Source organism: Trichomycterus rosablanca, chromosome 25 (genome assembly GCF_030014385.1).
Source record: "Trichomycterus rosablanca isolate fTriRos1 chromosome 25, fTriRos1.hap1, whole genome shotgun sequence".
Classification (NCBI taxonomy): Eukaryota; Metazoa; Chordata; class Actinopteri; order Siluriformes; family Trichomycteridae; genus Trichomycterus; species Trichomycterus rosablanca.
The window spans coordinates 5277266-5298859 of record NC_086012.1 but is presented as its reverse complement, the minus strand read 5'-3'; the positions used below and the strand labels follow the sequence as shown (position 1 = coordinate 5298859).

Sequence of the window (21594 nt, the reverse complement as noted above, 5' to 3'; positions counted from 1 at the left end):
CTCAGATACATTAAAATGCTGCCTACTGAGATGCCTTAATTCTAAGATATATTCGGACTGAGTGACGAGTAAGCATCAATTGATTTTAAATAAATTCTCATTGATTTTATACACGGCTCTAAACCAAACTCACCGGGTCTGTGTGCTTTGGGAACAGCCATATTTATAACCTGGCTGGCATCCTGCGGTTTGGGTGGGGAGGCTGTGAAGTGGCAGATGCCTGATTCGGACGGTGTGCTGGACGTCATGCTATCTGTATAGTCATTGGTCCCGGCCGTCATTTGTTCGGAGGACGTGTCGGAGATGAAGCACTCGGTGATGGTGAACTTGGCGTGGCGCAGCTGCTCTTCCATCTTGGCATGCTCGTAAGCACGGGCTAGTTCCTCGTACGTAGAGGAAGCGCTCTCTGTGGATACCATGCTGCTCCGGGCTCGGTCTGTGGGATTAAGCGTGTTTATAAAGAAGGGCACACAACGATTAGTGAGGCATGTCACATTAAATGTTATGAACAAGTTTAGCTGCAGTATTGCTTCCTAGAAACCCCATTGGAGGCACCTTTATGCTGATGGCAATATTCAAAAAACAGAATACTTTGCAACCACTACCATTCAGAAACATCAAAAGGAACACTGGAAAACGATCCAGTGGGAGGAGCCAGGCAAGGGTTTGAATCAACCCTTTCGCCTTTCAAAATAAATGTGCAAACTCAAAACAAAGGTAGGAAGTGAGAAGACCCAGCAAAAATCTGGGTCATGAGGCCAGAATATAAAGGGCTCCTGGCTGTAGAAAAAAGAATGCTTAATGAGGTGCAGAGACTGCAATTAGGTGCTGATTAAAGGAACAAGTACTGTCAAGTCTTCTGTGCATTCATAATGGAATGGACAGTGGGCATGTTCCCATTATCCATGCCCTTTTCCAGTCTATGTGGCTGGGCACAATGCACTGGTTGCAATGCAGTAACCACTGTTGTAAAATGATTGAATTGAATATTTGAATGGTTTGAATAGTTGGCTGTATTTGATCAGCCTGAGGAGAAAGAAGAGGGTGTTATTGGATGAATAAGGGGTAGGGTGTTGGAAGAAAGGGGGCGGGAGTCGGTTTGGTTTAACATCATGTTAGCACTTATGGGTATTTACATGACAGACACCTGGTTCCCTAAAAAGTTTACTATCTTTTATAGTCCTAGGTGTTCGAGAAATGTCATTCAGAGGTTCTGTATATGAGGTTCGATGAGTGTGGGTAGGTGTGGGATTAAATGGGCACACAGGCAATGGGATGGAAAATGGGCACTGAATCGTAGGTAAGGGTAGAGGGTGGGATGAATAGGGGTAGGATTAAAGGGGGGTAAGGGAGACTCCTATATGGACCATATGGATAGAGTTTCTCCAGGACATCCTTTCATCTGTCTTCATGCTTGTAATCAGCTCATTCCTCCTCCGTCCACCTTGATGCTTGCCATCCTCTTCCTCTTCAACCTTGGGGCAGAAGACGGGATAAATAGGGCAGGAGGATGGGGTGAATAGAGGTGACATGAACAAGGGTGGAGGCTGGTGGGATAAATGAGGGGAAGGTTGGATAAATAGAGTGGGTGATTATTTGTAGCCATTTGCGTAGTACTTATTAGTGCATGGTGTGTGGTTATAGTGAAGGATGGCATTTTTTTCTTGCCCCTGGCCGCTGGACAATACTGGACGCTGTAAAGATTGCTGGGAAGAAGCTGATATGAAATGGTGGAAAGTTTTACCTGTGTCCTGAGAAGGACTGACACTATAGCTGTCACTTTCTTTGTCCACAGAGCCTGCGGCACGTGGGGTGGGGAGCCTCCAGTCGGTGGTAAGGGTGTGAGAGGACATGGGCTGATGAGGTCTGTTTAAAGTCCATTGGCCGGAATAGTGGCTGCGTGTCGCAGGACCTGCTTTAGCCGTACGGCGGGCAGTGGGATCTACAGTACGAAGAAACAAAATATTTATATTAACTTTATATATTATAAAAAGCTCAGTTTTTCTCCCAATTTAATCATATCCAATGACCTGACTGCATTTAGCTTTCTCTTTACTGATGCTGCTGATGCTGACTTCCACCCCTGAACCCCTGACTCCCACCCATGATTAACACACACCCCCTCCAACATGTGCAGTAGCCGACTGCTTCTTTTCACTTGCTTGAGACGAGTTCATATGGTGCTCAGTCTAGCGCATGGAGAGTCACACACTGATCCCATTATCTCTCGTCTCAGTGCAGGCGCCATCGACCAGCCAGTAAAGGTCATAATTGTATCAGTTAATCGGCATGCAACCCTACAGATGAGCCAATCATTGTCCGTGTAGGCGCCCAGCCTGCCGGAAGCAGAGCTGAGAATCAAACTCACGATTCTCACGTTTGAGATGTCAGCTCTGTTGATAAAAGCACTTGTTAACTCTACAATCACATCGCACTGGTGTGTGGAAGAACTACACTGAGCCTAGACCTGAACCCCACTCAACACATTTGAAATGAGTATTTTAATCCAACATCAGTGCCCAAGATACAAGCTTAAGGTCAGGTGTCCACACACTTGAGAAGTTCTGGCAGTACAATAAGCTAGTAATTTAAAAACAGACAACAGACTCCATGCTCCTCTCCAGTGAATTTTTCTCTTCAGCCATGCAGGTCCAGGTCAGGTAGAACTGACATGTTTTTGAGGAAAGTAGGCACTCATTTACTTACTTGTACCAGGTCGGGCATCTGAGACATCCACCAGTGGACCGGTTGTCTGGGACAGAGACTGGTAGTGAACTGTGTGTGTAGCTGTAGAGGCCTTCTGCTTAGACGCCTCTCCGAAATCATTATCCGTCAAGAGCACTGTGGACCGGTCATCTGAGAAATGTGCATTGAGATACTATTAGGCATAATTTTAAGTATAATTTCACAAAACTGTTTACATTTCCTACTGCTTTAAAGAATTGCAACATGAAACTCTGCAGTCAAGGGGTCTACAATTATGTACATATGGTCACCAAACATTTATTTAGTTGTACCTATCTGGTATACAGTATACATTCACAGATTTTTATAAGCTACACCTAACATACAGATAAATATAAAGCCCTCATTACTCTGTACACTTTTTTAACCACACCCCCATACCCCATTTATTAGTTGAGGGGAGCCCATATGACCACTATTTTAATGTTAATTGGGTGGAGTAGGATTGTATCATTTTTTCCCCCAATTTTTTCCCCTAATCTAGTCGTATCCAATGACCTTGGTTGCATTACGCTTCACTTTTACCCTCCACTGGTAACTTACACACGCCCCCTCCGACACGTGAGCAGTCCCGACTGCCTCTTTTCACCTGCACGAAGCGAGTTCATATGCGGATCAGCTTTGTGTACAGAGAGCCACACCCTGATCAATGCATTATTTCCCGATTCTGTGCAGGCCTTCAATCAGTCAGCAGAGGTCGTAATTGCATCAGTTATGAGGTCCCTATCCGGCTTCCCACCCTGTATGAACAACAAGCCAATCGTTGTTCATTGGCTGTGTGAATACAATGTATTCGAAATCCCTGCTCTGGTGTGCTAGTGTATTTTACCGCTGCATGAGTGGAAGGTAAACAAACCTTCAAAACCAGAATTTTCCAAATGTAGCATTAGAACGCACACATCAAAAGGTTTTAATATTATTACCTATAGTCTCCAGTGTGTCCCTTTCTTCGATGAGCAGCTGGGCCCGTGGGATGTCGATGTGCATTCGGAGGGTCTGCTGTTGCTTGTTTACAGCATCTGGAGTACGTGTGTTCTTACTAAAAAAATTCATAAATAAACTGGTCACTTTATGAAGAATTCTTCTGACCATGATGTCTCAAAAAAGTACAAGTGCACTTAAGTCTTTAAGTTCCGTTTACCTCATGAGCATCTCTGCTAAGCTTTTGGCATCTGTGAATACAGAAAAGAAATACATACATAAAAAATATAGCATCTAGGAGACTATATTATAGGTGCGTTTTATATAGTATAGTAAGGGTGTGTCCACAAACCGCGCAATCTTTTAAGCCTCTGTTCCCTCCTTCTCCTCCTCATAACCAGTAGCACAGTGAAAACCATGGCAACTGCCACCAGGATGCTAATGATTGTCACCATCATCTTAAGGCCCTTGTTGACCTGCATGTTCTTCTGGCTTGGATCCATGATCTTCATTAGCGGAGCGATGGTGCCTGAGTATTGCAGAGGGACTCGATTAAGACGTCTTTGATTACAATAAATATAACACTCCCTCACTCACTCACTCACTGTCTTAACCGCTTATCCAATATCCCAGCTTTTCAATGGGTGCAAGGCACACAGTAACACCCTGGACGGGGCGCCAGTCCATCACAGGCCAGACACACATACATACATACACACACACACACACCCATTCACCTATGGGGCAATTCAGTGTCTCCAATTAACCTGGCTGCATGCTTTTGACTGTGGGAGGAAACCGGAGCTCCCGGAGGAAACCCACGCAGACACGGGGAGAACATGCAAACTCCGCACAGAAAGGACCCGGATCGCCCCGCCTGGGGATCGAACCCAGGACCTTCTTGCTGTGAGGCGACAGTGCTACCCACTTAGCCACTGTGCCCTATAAATTGAACAGTGTAATAAATAAAACTGTATTCAAGGTTAAGTGCTTAAGTGCCCAGCAATGGCTGCATAGCAGAGCCTGGATTTAAACAGATAGCCCAAATCTCTACCCACTATACCACTGTACCATTGCCATTATAACTAAAGTACAATATGTACAACTTAAGTCATTATAACCAGTCACCAGAATAATTGTTTTATAAGAATGTACTGTATTATATAATTGATGTGGGTATGCAGCACTTACTGCCGTCCGCGTTCAGCGTCGCGAACAGCTCCCTCTTCTCGGTCGTGCCCGCACTGTTGCCCACCCTCATCTGCAGCTCGTACCAGGTGCCCTCCTGCAGCTCGTAAAGCACGTGGCTCTTGGTGAGAGTTGCGCGCTGCACGGTGGTCCACGGTGTGGTGTCCACGGGTCGGTACTCCAGCGTGAAAGATTGGATCGGACAGCCGCCGTTGTTCCAGCCGATCAGATTGAGTTCCACGCGGGTGGAGTTGATGCTGGAGAAAAGCTCGTGGTCTTTGGCAAACTGAGGCTCTGAGGGTGATGGGAAAAAGGAGAGTGAGGCAAAATCAACTAGCTGAGGATAGATAAGAGATTACGGTATAGTGGTATTGTTGCAGTATTTATTTCAGTCAGTATTGAGCAGCATTGTTGCTTCAAGTAGCATTAATAGTATTAGTAGTATTAATTACTTTCTAATAATCTCAGTAACAAGGTATAAGTGTTTTTCATCATTTTTTAATTCTCACTAGTTAAATTAAAATGTATGTTTAATTATGTGTTTATTTTATTATAATATTCTATAACTCCAAATCTCAGCAGAGCTGAGATTTGGTGTGCTAGGGTGTTTTACTGCTGCGCCCTATAATCTGCCATTTTTAAGTTACCTAAAGAAAGCATCTTTTTAACTCCTAAATGGTTCACTATTCCATATACATGCACTGTTTATTTAGTACAATGTAAGTTCCACACAGGAGAACATGTAAAAAAAAAAGCCTCGGAAATAAAATATTTCCAAATAAGTGTTTTACTTTTATTTCAGTATTTACTTTATTACACAAGCAAAAGTAAACGTTGTCTTTACCACATTGCATTGTATGCTTAGATTGTTTAAGTGAATCAGTGCTGTGCCAAATAAAACCTTTATGTAATAGGTCAGATGATTAAAAAGGCAATACACAGAACTCTGAAGCTCTGAAGTTAGGTTCTGATATTATTTGCCCCCACCCCACCCATGAGGTCCAAAAATTACCAGTTTTTATTAGGATGTCTCCAATTTTTGATTTGATGTGCCATGTCTTTTATTGCTATTTTATGTCAGTGATGTCAGTGTTTTATCATTGTCTTCATTTTATTGTACAGCACCTTGGATGACACTCTGTGTCTCTGAAGGCGCTTTACAAATAAACATCACATGACTTGACTGTTGCTGAATCATTAAAAATAACACTATAATACTATATACTGCACAGTCTTACCTTTGCCGTGGGTTTTGGCCTCTATGATCTCGCTGATGCGCCCTGGGCCGACTGCATTTTGGGCGGTCAGTGTGAACTTGTACCAGGTACCACACTTCATATTCTCCAGACGGTATGAGCGCTCGCTGGGGCTGATGGGAAAGCTGCCCCATTCCTCGCTGTTGTCCTCAGAGTATTGCAAAATGTACCCTAAAACACAAAGAGCTGGTGTTTAATTAAAAATAAAATAAAAACTTGCTTACCCAAAAAGACTAACTGAAATATTAATCTGAAAGTAATAAATAATTAAAAATTAAAATCAAAATCAATTTAAGTGGCTAGTTTGTTGTTAGTTGGTTTCAAGGTGGCTGCTATGATGTTCCAGGTGCTCAATAGAGTATTAGTAGATGGTTGCTGTGGTGTCCCAGTTGGTTGCTATGGAGATGGTTGCTATGGTTTTCTAAGCTGCTCCTATAGTGTTCTACTTGCTTGTTGCTAGTATGTATTATATGTTTGCTTAGATATGTCTACATGGTTGCTTTGGTGTTGTTAGGTAGTTGCTATGGTATTTTAAATGTTATAAAACCTTTGGTTAGATGTGAGATTGTGTGTACGTAAGTATGTAGGTGTAATGTCAGTGTGTCTTAGGGTATTTCAGATGTGTGTCGTTGAATAATTTTGGTAGGTAGTTGCTATGGTGCTGGTAGGTGTTCCAGGAGGTTGTCTAGAGGGTTTCATGTGGCTCCTAAAGCATGTTTAGGTGGTTCCTATGGCCATACAACTAGGGTGCTATGTATGGCATCAATGCTAGAGGGGAGAACAGGGAGGGTATGGCACAACTTGTTAAATTCTAGTTAACTAGAAATCTGTGGTGAGCTAGCTAGCATAATAGACCACTGCTCCATCTGAGCACTACAGAAACTAAGACTAACTTATTAAGCTATATGAGGTAGTATAAGTTTTGGTATACTGAGAATCTAATGGTTGGAAAGACTGCAGTAAGCAAAGTGGTCTGACCTCTAATTGAGCTTCCTCCATTGTCTCCAGGAATCCACGAGAGAGTGATGGATGTTGTGGTTGTTTTAGTCACTGTGAGGCGTGGCTGGTCTGGAGGTACTGAAAATAAAAAAGTCAATAACAAGTCATTTAAAGCAATTATCAGCCATATGATATATAGTAAATATATCGTACTATACTTTATATATAATGTACATTAACAAACAAACCTTGAACCTGTAGATTTAGCATGATATTATCTGAACCCCAGTTGTTACTGGCAATGCAGCTGTAGAACCCAGAATCCTCAGCTTTAACGGTCCGAATCACAAAGCTGCCGTTGTTCTGGATGCTGCGGCGACCATCAACAGACACTGTAGCAGGTGCCCCGTGGCTAAAGGAAAATCAACATGAATGATCAGTTTTAATACGATCAATGGTAAATCTCTTCAATTGTATATTCACAGCATGAACTTACTTTCCCTTCAACCACTTGATGGTTGGAGGAGGGTCTCCAACAGCCCTACATGGTAACACAATGTCCCTCATCCACGGTGTAGTGACGGTCCCGCTGAAGGTTAAAATACGAGCAGGAGCTAGAAGACCAAAATAAGTGTCCATGAAGTACAATGAATAAGTTACATTACAAATCCTAAGGCGTGTGGAGATGTCAGGAGCCTTATACACTATATAGTCAAAAGTATGTAGATACCCCTGGACATTATTAAGTACAGGTGTTTCAGCCACACCCATTGACAGCACGTACATAACACAGTTACATAAACTATAGTGGCAGTATTTGGGGATGGACCTTTTCTGTTCCAGCTGCACCCCTCAGCACAAAACAGGCATCAACAGAACCCTGTTTTCAACCCTATTTGTGATGAATAGTAATGTCAATGACAATAAAATGGTTTGTTGACTTGTTTGGGATCAATTTAATTGTCAAATGTAAGCCAGGCCATTCACATCAGTGTCTAACGTAACTAGTGCTCTCTTTTTTTTAATATATTTTTCTTTATGCATTTTCTTCCTGTTAGCGCGTCCAGTTGTGTCCAGTCATGCTTCCTCTCCACCAATCCGATCCCTGCTCTGATTGAGGAGAACGAAGCTAACACACGCCCCCTCCGACACGTAGGCAGCATGCCGTATGCATTTTATCACCTGCACTTTGACGAGTGCAGTGCAGCTCAGCGTTGTGTACGGAGAGGACATACCCTGAGAGCACTCTTTTCTCATCTCTGTGCAGGCGCTATCAATCAGCCAGCAGAGGTCGTAATTGCACCAGTCATCCGGCTTAGTCCCGCCCATATCTGAACTACAGGCCAATCGTTGTTCATGTGGCCGCTCAGCCTTAGATTCGATACGATGTATCCGAGATCCCAGAACTAGTGCTCTCTTGGCCCCACAGAAAAATCCCTGTAGTTCAAAATGTACTGAAATTCCATCCCAAAACTAGGCTGTTATAGCAGCAAAGGATGAAAAAACCCAGTATTACCATTTACTAGTTTATTACTGTAGCATGGTGGAGTAAGAAAGGGTCTGGGTGAGGGTTCTTTCTGTGTCCATGTGGGTTTCCAGTGGGTGCACTTGTTTCCTCCCACAGTCCAAAAACATGGAGTCAGGTTAACTGGAGCTACTAAAAACTGCCCTAAGTGGGAGTGTGTTTGTGTAAATGTGTGTGTCTGCCCTGTGATGGACTGGCAACCTGTTGTTTCCTACCTTTCGCCCAATTTATCAAAATGACCGTGACCCTGAGCAGAATAATGCAGTGGTAAAACAGACAATGAATAAAGTGACCTTCGTGTATCTCAGTACCTTTAGATTGAGGTTCTACAGTGATGATCTCACTGGCGTTCCCACGACCCGCTGCGGTCGCTGCCACCACCCAAATACTATACTGCCAGTTCTGGTTGAGGTTGGTCACGCGACGGAAATACACATCAGGAGCCGCTTCAAACTCACTGATGACCTGTAGTGTGGAGGACCAAAGTCAGATTATGCCTAAGACAACTTGCAGAACCCTGCTTAGTAGCACAGTGATTAATATTATAAATCTGGTAATAAATCCTGGCTTTGGTTTTTACCGTGGGGTACGGGTTGGAGCAGAAGACGGTATACTTTCGGATGATTCCGTTGAGCTTGAGTGGGGGAAGCCAGGAGACGAACACTATTGAGGTGGAGGCAGCAGAGGCTTTTACACCAGCTGGAGGTCCTGGAACTATGAAAAGAAAAAAATAGAACAGTTTCATGAATTTTACAGAAGAAAGGTTTGGTTTGTTTTTGGGGGTAGTGCAATGACGGCTCCTGCCAAATCTCTCAGTGGGGGCAATTGTTGCGATGATGGCCAAGGTGACCCGTTCAATGGGTAAATTAAAGCTTAAATAATTAACATCTGTCATCTGTCAGTTTGCCCTCACAAATAACTTTAAACATGGAGAGAGACCAGCTTTACCATTAATCATAAAATGAAGTAAAGCTTCACCCTAACAATTTAATTCATCTTGCTTCATAATGCTTCATCAGATAGCATTTTATTTTAGGTGCAGCAGATCCAGAATGAAGATTGGCATCGGGGCTGATGTGCAGTGAATACAGAAGTACAATTAAACAATTAGGGAGATACAATAAGTGCAATCACAATTCACAATTAAAAAATGACATTACTTAATAATTAATTTACTTGAAACTTATATGATTTTCCCCCTTTGTAGATACTTGCTTGATGTTTAAATTTGGTCTGGGTGGCCCTAATTCTTAAGTTGCTAATTTATCCTGATTACTACGATGACTGAATGGCATTTCCCTTAATGACACAATGGAGTTGCACCGAACTGAGGTGATGGTTTTCATGGTGATGAGATCGTTACACCAGATTACATATGACGCAAGCACATGTGCGAGCCCTCCCGGAACCCATTCAGAATGTATTGCAGCGTCTGCAGTTTGAAAAAGAGAGCCTTAACATGAGAGTCTATGAGAGCGATCCGGTAGGGGCAGTACTGTACGGAACACAACTCGACGCTGATTGGACTATGATATTCAGAGGCAAGACAGACTGTCCAGAACAGTCACAACTGTGATAGAAAAATTTCTTCCCTTTCATCCTTTGGTGGTGAACGAGCCGCCCCTGGGGTAGTGCAAATGGGGTAGTGTTTTCCTTTTTAAACAGAGACCTTGGCATTACATAACAGTTCTGCTATATTTAACAAAGTAGAGTGATGGTGTCTTATCTGCATTTACTGAATCTTTTCGTAATATTATGTATGGTATAAGGTGACCAAAATTCTTGGCAACCTTGCATTTCTCAAAACAGAGTATGACATATCTCACCATCCTCCTTGGTACGTGTGTATATTTGCTCGCTCCGGGCACCATCCCCTGCCCGGGTGAAGGCCAGCACTTGAATGCTATAGTTGGTATATTTCTCCAGTCCTTCCAGCTCTAAAAATGGTCTTGTGGTGGTAATGTTTTTAATCTCACCCAGCTCTGAGACAAGAAACATACAATAACACATACAGCTAAGAACCCACATATCTTATGCACTTGGATGCAGACGCTATTGGTCACATTATTCAATGCAACAACAAAACATTTCTATTACAACCAGAGCAAAGCTTATGATTTGATCATAAAATACTGGCTCAGTTGTTGGAACATGTCCGGTGCCACAAAAAAGGAACAAACTGTGATAGATTGGCACGCTGTCCAGGGTGTATTTCTGCCCTGTGTTGAATGTTTCCAGGCAACACTGGACCAACTGTGACCTTAACCAGGATGGCTTGTAAAAACTAACAAATACTGAGTTGATGGTAAAAAGGCTGACTTACCCCCGTCAGGTAAATTGGCCCAGTAAATGACTCGATATCCCAGCAGCATGCCGTTTAGTGCTTCTTTGGGTAGAGATGCCCAGGACAAAGAGATGGTCTCTGGGGTTGTGGCTGTGGTCACAACGTTTTCAGGAGGCCGGCTTGGAACTGTATGTAAAAATATTAATATTTCGTTATCTTAATAATGACAAAAGTAAAAATAATAATCTTTATAAAATTAGTACATGTTAAAGCATGCATTTATCAAAATATGTTATTGTTTATGTGGTATTACAGTTTTATGAGAAAATCTTTGTCTTAATCCATTTCTGGGTGCTTTTTGAAGTATGTTTTGGGTCAATGTCCTGCTGGAAGCCCCATGATCTCTGATGGAGACCTAGCCTTTTGACACTGGGTCTTATATTGTGCTCCAAAATACTTTTCTAGTCTTGCACATTCATCAGCAGAAGCAGCAAAGCAACCCCAAAACAGCAGTGAACCTCCACCTTGTCTTACTGTAGGGACTGGGTTCTTTTTTTTAAATCCTTATAAAATTTTCTGTAAACAGTACGATGATGTGCTTTACCCAAAGTTTTGTTCTGCCTATTGAATATTCTCCCAAAGGATTGTAGCTTCTCAGGTAAGTTCAGGTAAGTGGCAAACTCCAGCAGTGCAAAGCATCCCACAGCTTTGTATTCAGATGACGATGGATGGTGCAAGCTGACACTGTTGTGTCCCGTGTCTGAAGTTCTTTGGGGGTTGATTGAGGTTCTTTATCCATCATTTGAATAACCTCTTTCATCAGCTTGGGGAGGTCAGCTTCAGGAACAATAAGTTTTTACATAACCATAATCCTCAGGTGAAAGACCCAAGACCTGCAACTGAGGTATATCTTTTTGACACTGGACTGTATGATTTATTCCAAAATGTTTTGATCATTTTCGAACGTCATAGGGCCCTGGTGCCTAAGGCAGCAAAGCAACCCCAAAACATCAATGAGCCTCCTCTTTGTTCATAGTAGGCATTCTTTGAAGGCTTATTTTTTCTTCTGTAAACACAGACTTCTGACAATTCTTTGCTCTTCTTTCTTTTCTCCATGCTCAGTGTGGTACATACAGACACAAAGATTCACTTTTCTCCATTCAAACTGGTTTTAAGTGTGACTCTATATTGCTAGCACATGTTACTTAACATAGGTACAAATTGAAGGAGCATCACATGATGGAAATGATAAAAAAGTGTCAATAATAATTTTGTTTAGTCCATTTGTGGATGTGTGGATTGATATCAGACTTGACTAACAGTATAAACCAAAGAAATAAACAACAACTGTCTGAATGAATTGGTGTATGTTCTATAATCAGTAAAGGGGTGCCATATTTTTGGCCTTGAAAGTATAATAGTAATAAAATATAATACACATGCCTTCTCCTTCACCTAATGGATATCATACTTGGGTTAAATATGAGCACTGTTGTGTTTTGATGTTGTAGTCATAACTAACCATCTTCTAGAGTCGTGATGATCGCTTCGTCAGATGTTGGCCCCATCCCGGCACGGTTTGCTGCCTGCACACGTACCTCGTACTGCGTGAACTTCTTCAGGTTGTCCAGAGTAATAATCTCACTGTTGCCTGTTGCGTCCAGGTTGAAGGTATTGTACTGAGTGCTTCCCCCGGTGCCATACTCTCTATAGCACACCTGATAGCTTCGGATCAAGCCATTTTGAAGGTGTTTGTGGGGGGGCTGAAAGGGTAAAGAGACAGAAATTGGGTTGTAATTTGAGTCGCTTGTTACTAGGAGAAACTATCTTATCAACGTTATTGATGAACGTTATTTTTATCAATTTGGTTAGATGTCATCATAGTGCCCTGCTGTCTGAGGCAGCAAAGCAACCCCAAAACATTAACGAGCCTCCTCTTTGTTTATAGTAGGCATTATTTGAAAGCTTAAAGTTTTTCTTCTGTAAACATAGAGTTTGGATTATTATACTGTAGACTAATTAGAGTATCTTAGACCTTCTCTGAGGGCCTAGAGAGTGCTGATGGTTCCCTTTTTAACCTTTGGTGCGACCCGTCTTTAGAAAGAAGATAAATATAGAGTTTAAAGGCTGATTTGGTTCTCCTTTCCTGCTTGTTAATTGATGAGTGTTGTCGGGTTACCTAGGACGGATCAAGGTTGCGAGGTAGTAAGGGTGATTAGCTGTGGTTTTCTCTCCCTGTTTGCTTCAGTGTTGTTGGTTTTTTGAAGGCTGATCACATTTGAAAGTAGAGAAGATTTATTGGCTGTTGTTTCTTTTTTTCTGACCGGTCAGTTCCCAATTCTGACTTGTCTTGGCTTGATTTTAGCATAGCCAATTATCCTTCCGCTGTTGGTGGTCCTGATGGCGTCCGAGGAGTGTATATTCACCTGCCCAACGCACCCTCTGATGCTCCCTTCTTACACTACGGTGGATCCCTACATGAGGCCAGATGTCGCACATAAAGAGTCACGGGCAGATCTCCATGCTCCTCTATTCCTCCACTGGTGGCCAATTTTGTCTGCACAGGCACCGCCAATCATGTCTGTTAGGGGGCGCCCAGTCGACCGGTAGCAGAGCTGAGATTCTAACCAACTGGGCGCCTTGGTCTTGTTTTTTTAAACATCTGTCTTTACACACAGGTCACTTGCTTCATGAAGGAGTACCAGCTCTGGCGCCGAGATTCTGAACTCCTCGGTCGGCTGGTCGCCATCTCGCAAGCATAATTGGCAGTGTCTGCAGGGAGGGATGACTGGACTATGTGGGCGGGGTCCTCAAACGCTGTGTAAGGACCCTGATTAGCGGTTAGAGGCGCCTGTGCAGAGTGCATGGGTGAAAAAGGGTTCCGTTAAGGGCTGTGCGCGGGTCGGAGGAGGCGTGAGCAGCAATATACCCTCCTCGACTGCAAAAAATCGGAGATCCCCCAGCAGTGGAAGACAAATTGACTACGCTAAATATATCCTCCTACCATTTGTAAAAAAAAAAAAAACTTACTTTCCAGCTGACTTTAATGGTCTGGGATGATATTGCCTCAAGCTCAACATCCTGGGGTGCACCATCAGGGGCTGCAAAAAATCATTAGGTGTTAGAAAATATAGAAAATAGAAACTAAAGAAAACAACCTCCATACTTACGGGCTTCATCTGTGGTGATGGTGAGTTCGTTGCTGGGTCTGCTCTCGCCAATCAAGTTCTTGGCTAACATGCGGATGTTGTACGTGGAGGCCGGATGGAGCTCGATGATTGTTGCCTGGTTTAGCTGGGGTGAGACGTCTTTGGTCGTTTGGGACATCATCCACGAGGCTGTAAAGGAGTGAAGAGCTTAAGTTCTATGAATGAATGATTTTGATGATGGCCTAAATGTTGCACAATGTATATCTACATTTATATTGTAATCCTTTACCACAGACACGGCCTCATAACACAAGATACGAACCGTTTTTTCTTCTTGAAACACAAACTTGTATTCACTCTCCCATCTTTCATTAAATTCTCTTCATTCTGCTTCAATTTTCTCTTCTTGTGCATTTTGGGATTGTTTGTAAATATTTCTCAACATCACTTGTTGGAAAACTGCCTCAGTTAAATGTGGAAACACTGCCATCTAGTGGTGGGATGCGGTCACTTCGTCAAAATCGGCATGCATTGTGGGAGATGAAGTTTATGTATATTACAGTGTATTTTAAGACAATCATACGTCTTTTAAGCTCTTGGCCGGATTTGGCCTGCGGGCCTTGAGTTTGACACGTGGTCTAAGCAATTGAGGGTTAAGGGCATTGCTCAAGGGCACAACAGTAACAAACTGGCAGTGGTGAGACTTGAACCAGCAACCTTTTTTTAAATTATTTTTGTTTATGCATATTCTCCCCTTTTTCTCCCTTTTAGCGCATCCAATTGCCCGATTGCGTCATCCTTCCTCTCCACCAATGCCGATCCCTGCTCCGATTGAGGAGAACGAAGCTAACCCACGCCCCCTCCGACACGTGGGCAGCAGCCGTATGCATATCTTATCACCTACACTTTGCTCAGCTCAGCATTGTGTACGGAGAGACACACCCCGAGAGCACTCTTTTCTCGTCTCTGTGCAGGCGCCATCAATCAGCCAGCAGAGTAATTGCACCAGTCATGGGAGAGAGACCCCATCCGGCTTATTTCATGTGGTTCATGTGGCCGCTCAGCCTTAGATGGCAGGCAGAGCTGAGATTCGATACGATGTATTCGAGATCCCAGCTCTGGTTCCAGCGTGTGTTTTTACCGCTGCGCCACCTGAGCCACTAGTCCAGTATTTTAACCGCTAGGCTACAACTGAAAGTCTAGTTTGATCACAGATGTGTATTCCTTACCTGATTTGTTCTTGTAGTTGATGTCATACCCTGTAATAGGACTGTTCCCATCAAATCCTATAGTCCAGCGAAGAGCAATGGTCCGGTCTTTCACTTCTCTGATTTCGACCTCGGGAGGATCTGGCTTATCTTGTTTTATCAAGAGAAATAAGATGTACATCATTTACAACCAATGGTTACATGACTATACAACAATCAGGCATAACATTATGACCACCTTCCTAATATTGTGTTTCCTGCCGAAACAGCCTTGACCTGTCGAGGCATGGAGTCTGACACCTTTCTATCAAAACCAGCATTAACCACTTCAGCGGTTTGAGCTACAGAAGCTCGTCTGTTGGATCGGACCACACGGGCCAGCCTTCGTTCCCCACGTGCATCAATGAGCCTTGGTCGCCCATGACCCTGCAGTTTGGCGTGTTATTCAATTTACATGTCAGTGGTCATAATGTTATGCCTAGTCGGTGTATGACATATAGCAGATTCATAATGTATTTAGACATGGCTATAACTGTCATACTAAACATTAAATCACTTATTCAAGAAAGTATTAGACCCTTTGTTTAATACATAATGTACATCAAGTGTTCTTGGATACGTCTCTACAAGGTTTGCACGCAAGGATTTAGGCAGTTGATCCAATTCTTCATGGCAGATCCTTTTAAGCACAATTATGTTAAATGCTGAGCATCTCTAAACTGCCATTCTCAGGTCTTTTTTTGTTTTTACAGATGTTCAATAGGGTTTAAATCTGGCCTCTATCTGGACCGCTCAAGGTCAGAGACGTGCACTGAAGCGACTTCATTATTCATGCTGAAAGGTGAACTGTCCCCACAGTCTGAGTACAGTATGTGTGTGCACGGGAGGTGGTTGTCTTTGACCAAATCTTCTTTCTTAGGTTGCCAGAGTTTTCTTTTACATGCAATTTAGCAAATTCCAAGCAGGTTGCCATATGCGTTGCAAACTCATCTTTGGTCATCAGTGGAATACAATGTTGACAATACACAATTAAAGCAAACAGGACGCAGTTGGATACACATACAATATTTGTGCATATTTGCGAATCAGCCTAGGTCGTACTTGCATCGGTCACGATAGGGTCCCTATCCCTATACCCCACCCCTATATGAACAACAGGCCAATCGTTGTTCATGTGAGCGCTCAGCCCAGCTGGATGGCAGAGCTGAGATTCGATACGATGTATTCGAGATCCCAGCTCTGGTGTGCTAGCGTGTGTTTTACCGCTGCGCCACCTGAGCGGCGTTTTCATTCATTCTTAATATGTTTGCACAGGTTTTAACATATAAACATGGTTAAGACTAAATACTAAGCACCATTTGGCACCAACTTAATTTATAGACACAACAGATCTAACTACATTGTTGTTATCATATTATTGATATTGTCTGATTTCCTTTATTAATATGGTTAGAATACCAAAAAAAAATAATGCAGGGATCTTACCTTGTACTATTAACTGAATTATTCCTTTATCTTCACCATACGAGTTAATAGCAATGCAGGAATAAAACCCAGAATCCTCTCTGATCGTGCGCAGGATCTGTGTGGATAAAACATATGATAAATAATTAAATCATTTATTTATGACATCTAAATATTTTTAATTACGTAGTCCCAAATTATAAATTTTTCATTTATTTATTTAATTAATTATTTATTTATTATTTAAGCCACATCCACTGTTAACAGATGTATAAAATCAATTCAGTGTATCAACAGTGTTAAAAAGGATGTTTCCTTTATTCAGCATGACTGGACTCATTATTGCCACACTAAGCAGGGTTTGGTGTGGAGGAATTCCAGTGGCCTGAACAGAATCCTAACCTCAAGGTTAAATAGGCACATCATTTGTGAGCCAGGCCTTCTGGTCCAACATCTGTTCCTGAAATCACAAATGCTCTTTTGAATAATCCCAGAGAAGCCTTACAAACTCTATAGGAAAGCCTTCTCCAAAAGAGTGGAGACTGTTAGAGGTGAAAAGTGTGATCATCACGGCACCTGTTAGTAGGTGGGATATTTTATGCAGCAAGTGAACATTTTATCCTCAAAGTTGATGTTAGAAGCAGGAAAAATGAGCAAGCGTGAGGATTTAAGCGAGTTTGACAGGGCCACATTGTGATGGCTAGACGACTGGGTCAGAGCATTTTTAAAACTGCAGCTCTTGTGGGGTGTTCCCGGTCTGCAGTGGTCAGTATTAAAAGTGGTCCAAGAAAGGAACAGTGGTAAACCGACGACAGGGTCATGGGCGGCCAAGGATCATCGATGCACTTGGGGAGCGAAGGCTGGCCCGTGTGGTCCGATCCAACAGCTGAAGAGGTTAATGCTGGTTCTGATAGAAAGGTGTCAGACTCCATGCCTGGACAGGTCAGGACTGTTTTGGCAGCAAAAGGGGGACCAACACAATATTAGAAAGGTGGTAATAATGTTATGCCTGACCGGTGTATTCATGCTCATTAGCTTAGCTTGGGTTAATTGTCCACATACATTCTGGGCATTAGCAATCTTGTAAAATCATTGCCAGGTCGTCAAGTTGAATAAGATCCTTCACCCTTTTCAAATTGTATCCAGTGATAATTGCTAGACCCTACATCAAGTGTCTCAACACGTATGCATTTGTGTATTAGAACACTGTCATCTGTCATCAACTCTGTGTAGGTTACAAATGGAAAAATGCAAAAATGGCGCAAACTGGCTACTGATGAATGAAAACTTCCTAGATTTGCAGTGCTTTAGGTGGGCTGAGGCGTAGCCATGATAACAAACTGCAAATTAAAGAAACAGTGGCTACATTTCATGTCAGTCACGTTGACCTGTTTGAATGAGGCATATTGGGCACCCTTGTTCTAAAGGAAAGGGTGACCATGCTTGTTGCACCAGTGTGGGTTCATGAATCGGCACCTTGTTTACCTTTATGACATGCCCAGCTCTTGGTATTGGTATATTATTCCGAGAGTATATAACATACATAACAACAACGTTTTGTCTGTGTATGAGAGTTTACAGGAATCATTTTTTGTGTAGAACAAACTATGACCTGCTTACTTGTAAGGTTGAAATGACCTCATCGGCTACTTCCTTGACGCTGACCACGTAGCGGTTGATGTCGGGGTTAATGATGTGCGATTCCTTCTCCCAGCGCACCTTGATAGGCTTCTCACCGTGGGCTGTGCAGCTCATCTCGGTCTCGTGACCTTGTTGGGCACGAGTAGTGTTGGGGTAGGATGTGATCATGGCAGGGACTGATGAGAGTGTAAAAAAAGACAAGATTATTTTGTGATGTCATAAAATCTACTCATAAGCCAATAGATCTTATAAGTACTCTCAAAAATAGCTTTTTTTTATCTGATCCCAGGTACAACGTTCAGGGTTCTTACTTTTTACGGTGAGATACATGCTCTTGCTGATGTCAGCGCCCACAGCATTGCTGACCTTGCACAAATAGTAGCCACTGTCCTCCTCCAGCACATGTTTAATTAGCAAAGAGCCTTTTTCCAGCAGCTGAATGCGTGAGTTGGAGTTTAGCACAATGGGCTGGAATTGTGGGACTCCTGCACCTGGAAACACATAATAATAATAATATAATATATATAATAATCATAAGCTTTGTTACTCGGTCCTACTTCATTCATTAAGAAGAAAGAGTAAAGCACTGACCACATACACCGATCAGCCATAACACACACTGTCCATTTTATCAGCTCCACTTTGTAGTTCTACAATTACTGACTGTAGTCCATCTGTTTCTCTGCATGCTTTGTTAGCCCCCTTTCATGCTATGCTTCAAGGGTCAGGACCACTACAGAGCTGGTATTATTTATTTATGGTGGCTCATTCTCAGCACTGCAGTAACACTGACATTGAGCTGGTATGAGTGGATAAGACACAGCAATGCTCACTGTCACTGCTGGACTGAGAATAGTCCACCAGCCAAAAACATCCAGCCAACAGCATTCCATGGGCAGCGTCCTGTGACCACTGATGAAGGTCTGGAAGATGACCAACTCAAACAGCAGCAATAGATGAGCGATCGTATCTGACTTTACATCTACAAGGTGGACCAACTAGGTAGGAGTGTCTAATAGAGTGGACAGTGAGTGGACACGGTATTTAAAAACTCCACTCATACCAGCACAACACACACTAACAGTGTGTTAGTGTCACTGCAGTGCTGAGAATGATCCACCACCCAAATAATACCTGCTCTGTAGTGGTCCTGTGGAGGTCCGGACCATTGAAGAACAGGGTGATGGACTACAGCCAGTAATTGTAGAACTACAAAGTAAGTGGAGCTGATCTGATAAAATGGACAGTTAGTGCAGAAGCAAGGAGGTGGTTTTAATGTTATGGCTGATCAGTGTATTATTTGAGTGGTTTCTCATGGCTTCATTAGTGAACCAGTTTACCTTTCGAATGCTTCCACACAATGGTAGGAATTGGGTTTCCTTTAGCCGAGCAGTTCAGAATCACAGATTTTCCATAGATTCCATCTTGATCTCGAGGCTGCACCTCAAAATGTGGTGGAACTACAAGAGAAAAAAAATAAATCAAATGACAGTCCAGCAGGAATGGCTATTACTACTACTAGTGTTATTATTTTGACTCAAAAACGCTGTAAAGCGCCGCTCAGGTGGCGCAGCGGTAAAAAGACATGCTGCAACCAGGGCTGGATTCTGAGTACCCCGTATCGACTAGCCGTATGGGCAACGATTGGCCGGTTGCTCAGCTGGGGGGTGGGACAAAGAACCGGATGTGGGTCTCTCTCTGTCAGAATGCGATTACGACCTCTGCCGGCTGATTAGAGGCGCCTGCACAAGAGATGAGGAAGAGTGCCCTTATGGTGTGTCTCTCCGCATGCAACTCTAGGTGGCGCCAAACTCATCAATGTGCGGGTGGCAAAAATGCATCGGGCTGCTGCTCATGTTTCGGAGGGGATATGGGTTAGCTTCGATCTCCTCGGTCAGGGCAGGGTTCGGCATAGACAGAGAGGAAGCACGATGCAAATTGAACAATTGGATGTGCTACAGGGGGAAAAAAAAGGGAAAAGACCTGATCCTTATCTTAGCATACATCTTTGGAAAGACCACTACAACTAACCCAACATAAGTCTGCAATTTATAATACATATATTACATTCTTTTACTTTGGTCTACAGTGGCAACCTGGAAGTGGTGGGGTTTGAACCAGCGACCTTCTGCTTACAAGTTCGGCACTTTAACCGCTAGGCTACAACTGTCCTAGTCCAATTGAACACCCTGGTTGTGACAGTCATTCATGTCGAAAAGCGTTGGCAGATGAATACAGTGACTTGGCCGCTCAGGTGGCACAGCGGTAAAATACCCTAGCACACCAGAGCTGGGATCTCGAATACATCCGGCTGGGCCGGGTGGCCACATGAACGACGATCGGCTGTTGTTCAGGGATGGGACAAGCCGGACCAGGGTTCCTCATAACAGGTACAATTACGACCTCTGCTGGCTGATTGATGAGTGAGTTACACAGAGTCGGGGAATGATGCTGATCAGGGTGTGGCTCTCTGTGCACAAGGCTGATCCGCATATAAACTCGACTCATGCGGGTGAAAAGAGGCAGTCGGTACTGATCACGTGTCAGTCAGCGCTGGAGGGTTGTATCGGTAGAGGTGAAGCGTAACGCAACCAGGGTAATTGGATATGACTAGATTAGGGAGAGAAGTATTCAACGACCTCTGACCTTTGACGATGAGCTGGATGCTGTGCTCCACGGCAGCCGCCTCATTCCGAGCGATGCAGGTGTAGCTGCCGTTGTGAATCTCGGACAGATTGGTGATGCGCAGCGAGCTCGTGAAGTCGATGTTATCGACGGTGACTCCCAAGCTGGCGTTGATCGGCTTGCCGTCCTTGTGCCAGGTGATGGACATGGGCAGGTCACCGGAGGTCACCACGCAGGGTATGAAGACGCGCTGACCTATGGAGGCGCTCTGGGAGTCCGAGTGCTGGATCAAAGGCGGCACTAAACGGGAATAAAATTAAGGAAAAGAGAGGAGGGGAAATATGGTAGTAAGAGTGCAGAGGTGTAGAAGAGGTGCAGCTTTAAAACATTAGTTCTTCTGAAGGTTCTTCTAAGGTGATAATGTTCAGCATGATACTACACTAGTGCTCGATCAGAGGTAGAACTAGGAGCAAATAAAATTAAGGAAGAGAGAGGAAAGGAAAAATAGGATAGTAAGAATGCAGAAACGTAGAGATGAAGCATTTGTTAGCAATAATAAGTATATTTTCAAATATCACAGGAAAACTGCCAGCTGTGGTTGCCAGAGCTTAAACCCCAAATCAGAAAAAGTTGGAACAGCATCATGTTT

At 43.3% G+C, this 21594-nt stretch overlaps 1 protein-coding gene across 1 annotated transcript in view; it reads right to left on the bottom strand.

Moving 5' to 3' along the window:
* The window catches only part of dscamb (Down syndrome cell adhesion molecule b), a 66576-nt gene that overhangs the window by 739 nt on the left and 44243 nt on the right, over window positions 1-21594 (bottom strand). The window contains exons 9-32 of the mRNA XM_062987316.1: window positions 20967-21245; window positions 19661-19780; window positions 18632-18811; window positions 18300-18496; window positions 16701-16797; window positions 15237-15365; window positions 14029-14196; window positions 13889-13959; window positions 12381-12621; window positions 10898-11044; window positions 10401-10556; window positions 9155-9288; window positions 8886-9039; window positions 7546-7663; window positions 7298-7461; window positions 7089-7187; window positions 6093-6281; window positions 4858-5148; window positions 4019-4195; window positions 3887-3917; window positions 3669-3784; window positions 2707-2856; window positions 1745-1942; window positions 134-436 (exon numbers count right to left, since the gene is read on the bottom strand). Of these exons, the coding sequence (XP_062843386.1) occupies window positions 134-436; window positions 1745-1942; window positions 2707-2856; window positions 3669-3784; window positions 3887-3917; window positions 4019-4195; window positions 4858-5148; window positions 6093-6281; window positions 7089-7187; window positions 7298-7461; window positions 7546-7663; window positions 8886-9039; window positions 9155-9288; window positions 10401-10556; window positions 10898-11044; window positions 12381-12621; window positions 13889-13959; window positions 14029-14196; window positions 15237-15365; window positions 16701-16797; window positions 18300-18496; window positions 18632-18811; window positions 19661-19780; window positions 20967-21245 (3909 nt within the window). The remainder of the gene's footprint in view (window positions 1-133; window positions 437-1744; window positions 1943-2706; window positions 2857-3668; window positions 3785-3886; window positions 3918-4018; window positions 4196-4857; window positions 5149-6092; window positions 6282-7088; window positions 7188-7297; window positions 7462-7545; window positions 7664-8885; window positions 9040-9154; window positions 9289-10400; window positions 10557-10897; window positions 11045-12380; window positions 12622-13888; window positions 13960-14028; window positions 14197-15236; window positions 15366-16700; window positions 16798-18299; window positions 18497-18631; window positions 18812-19660; window positions 19781-20966; window positions 21246-21594) is intronic.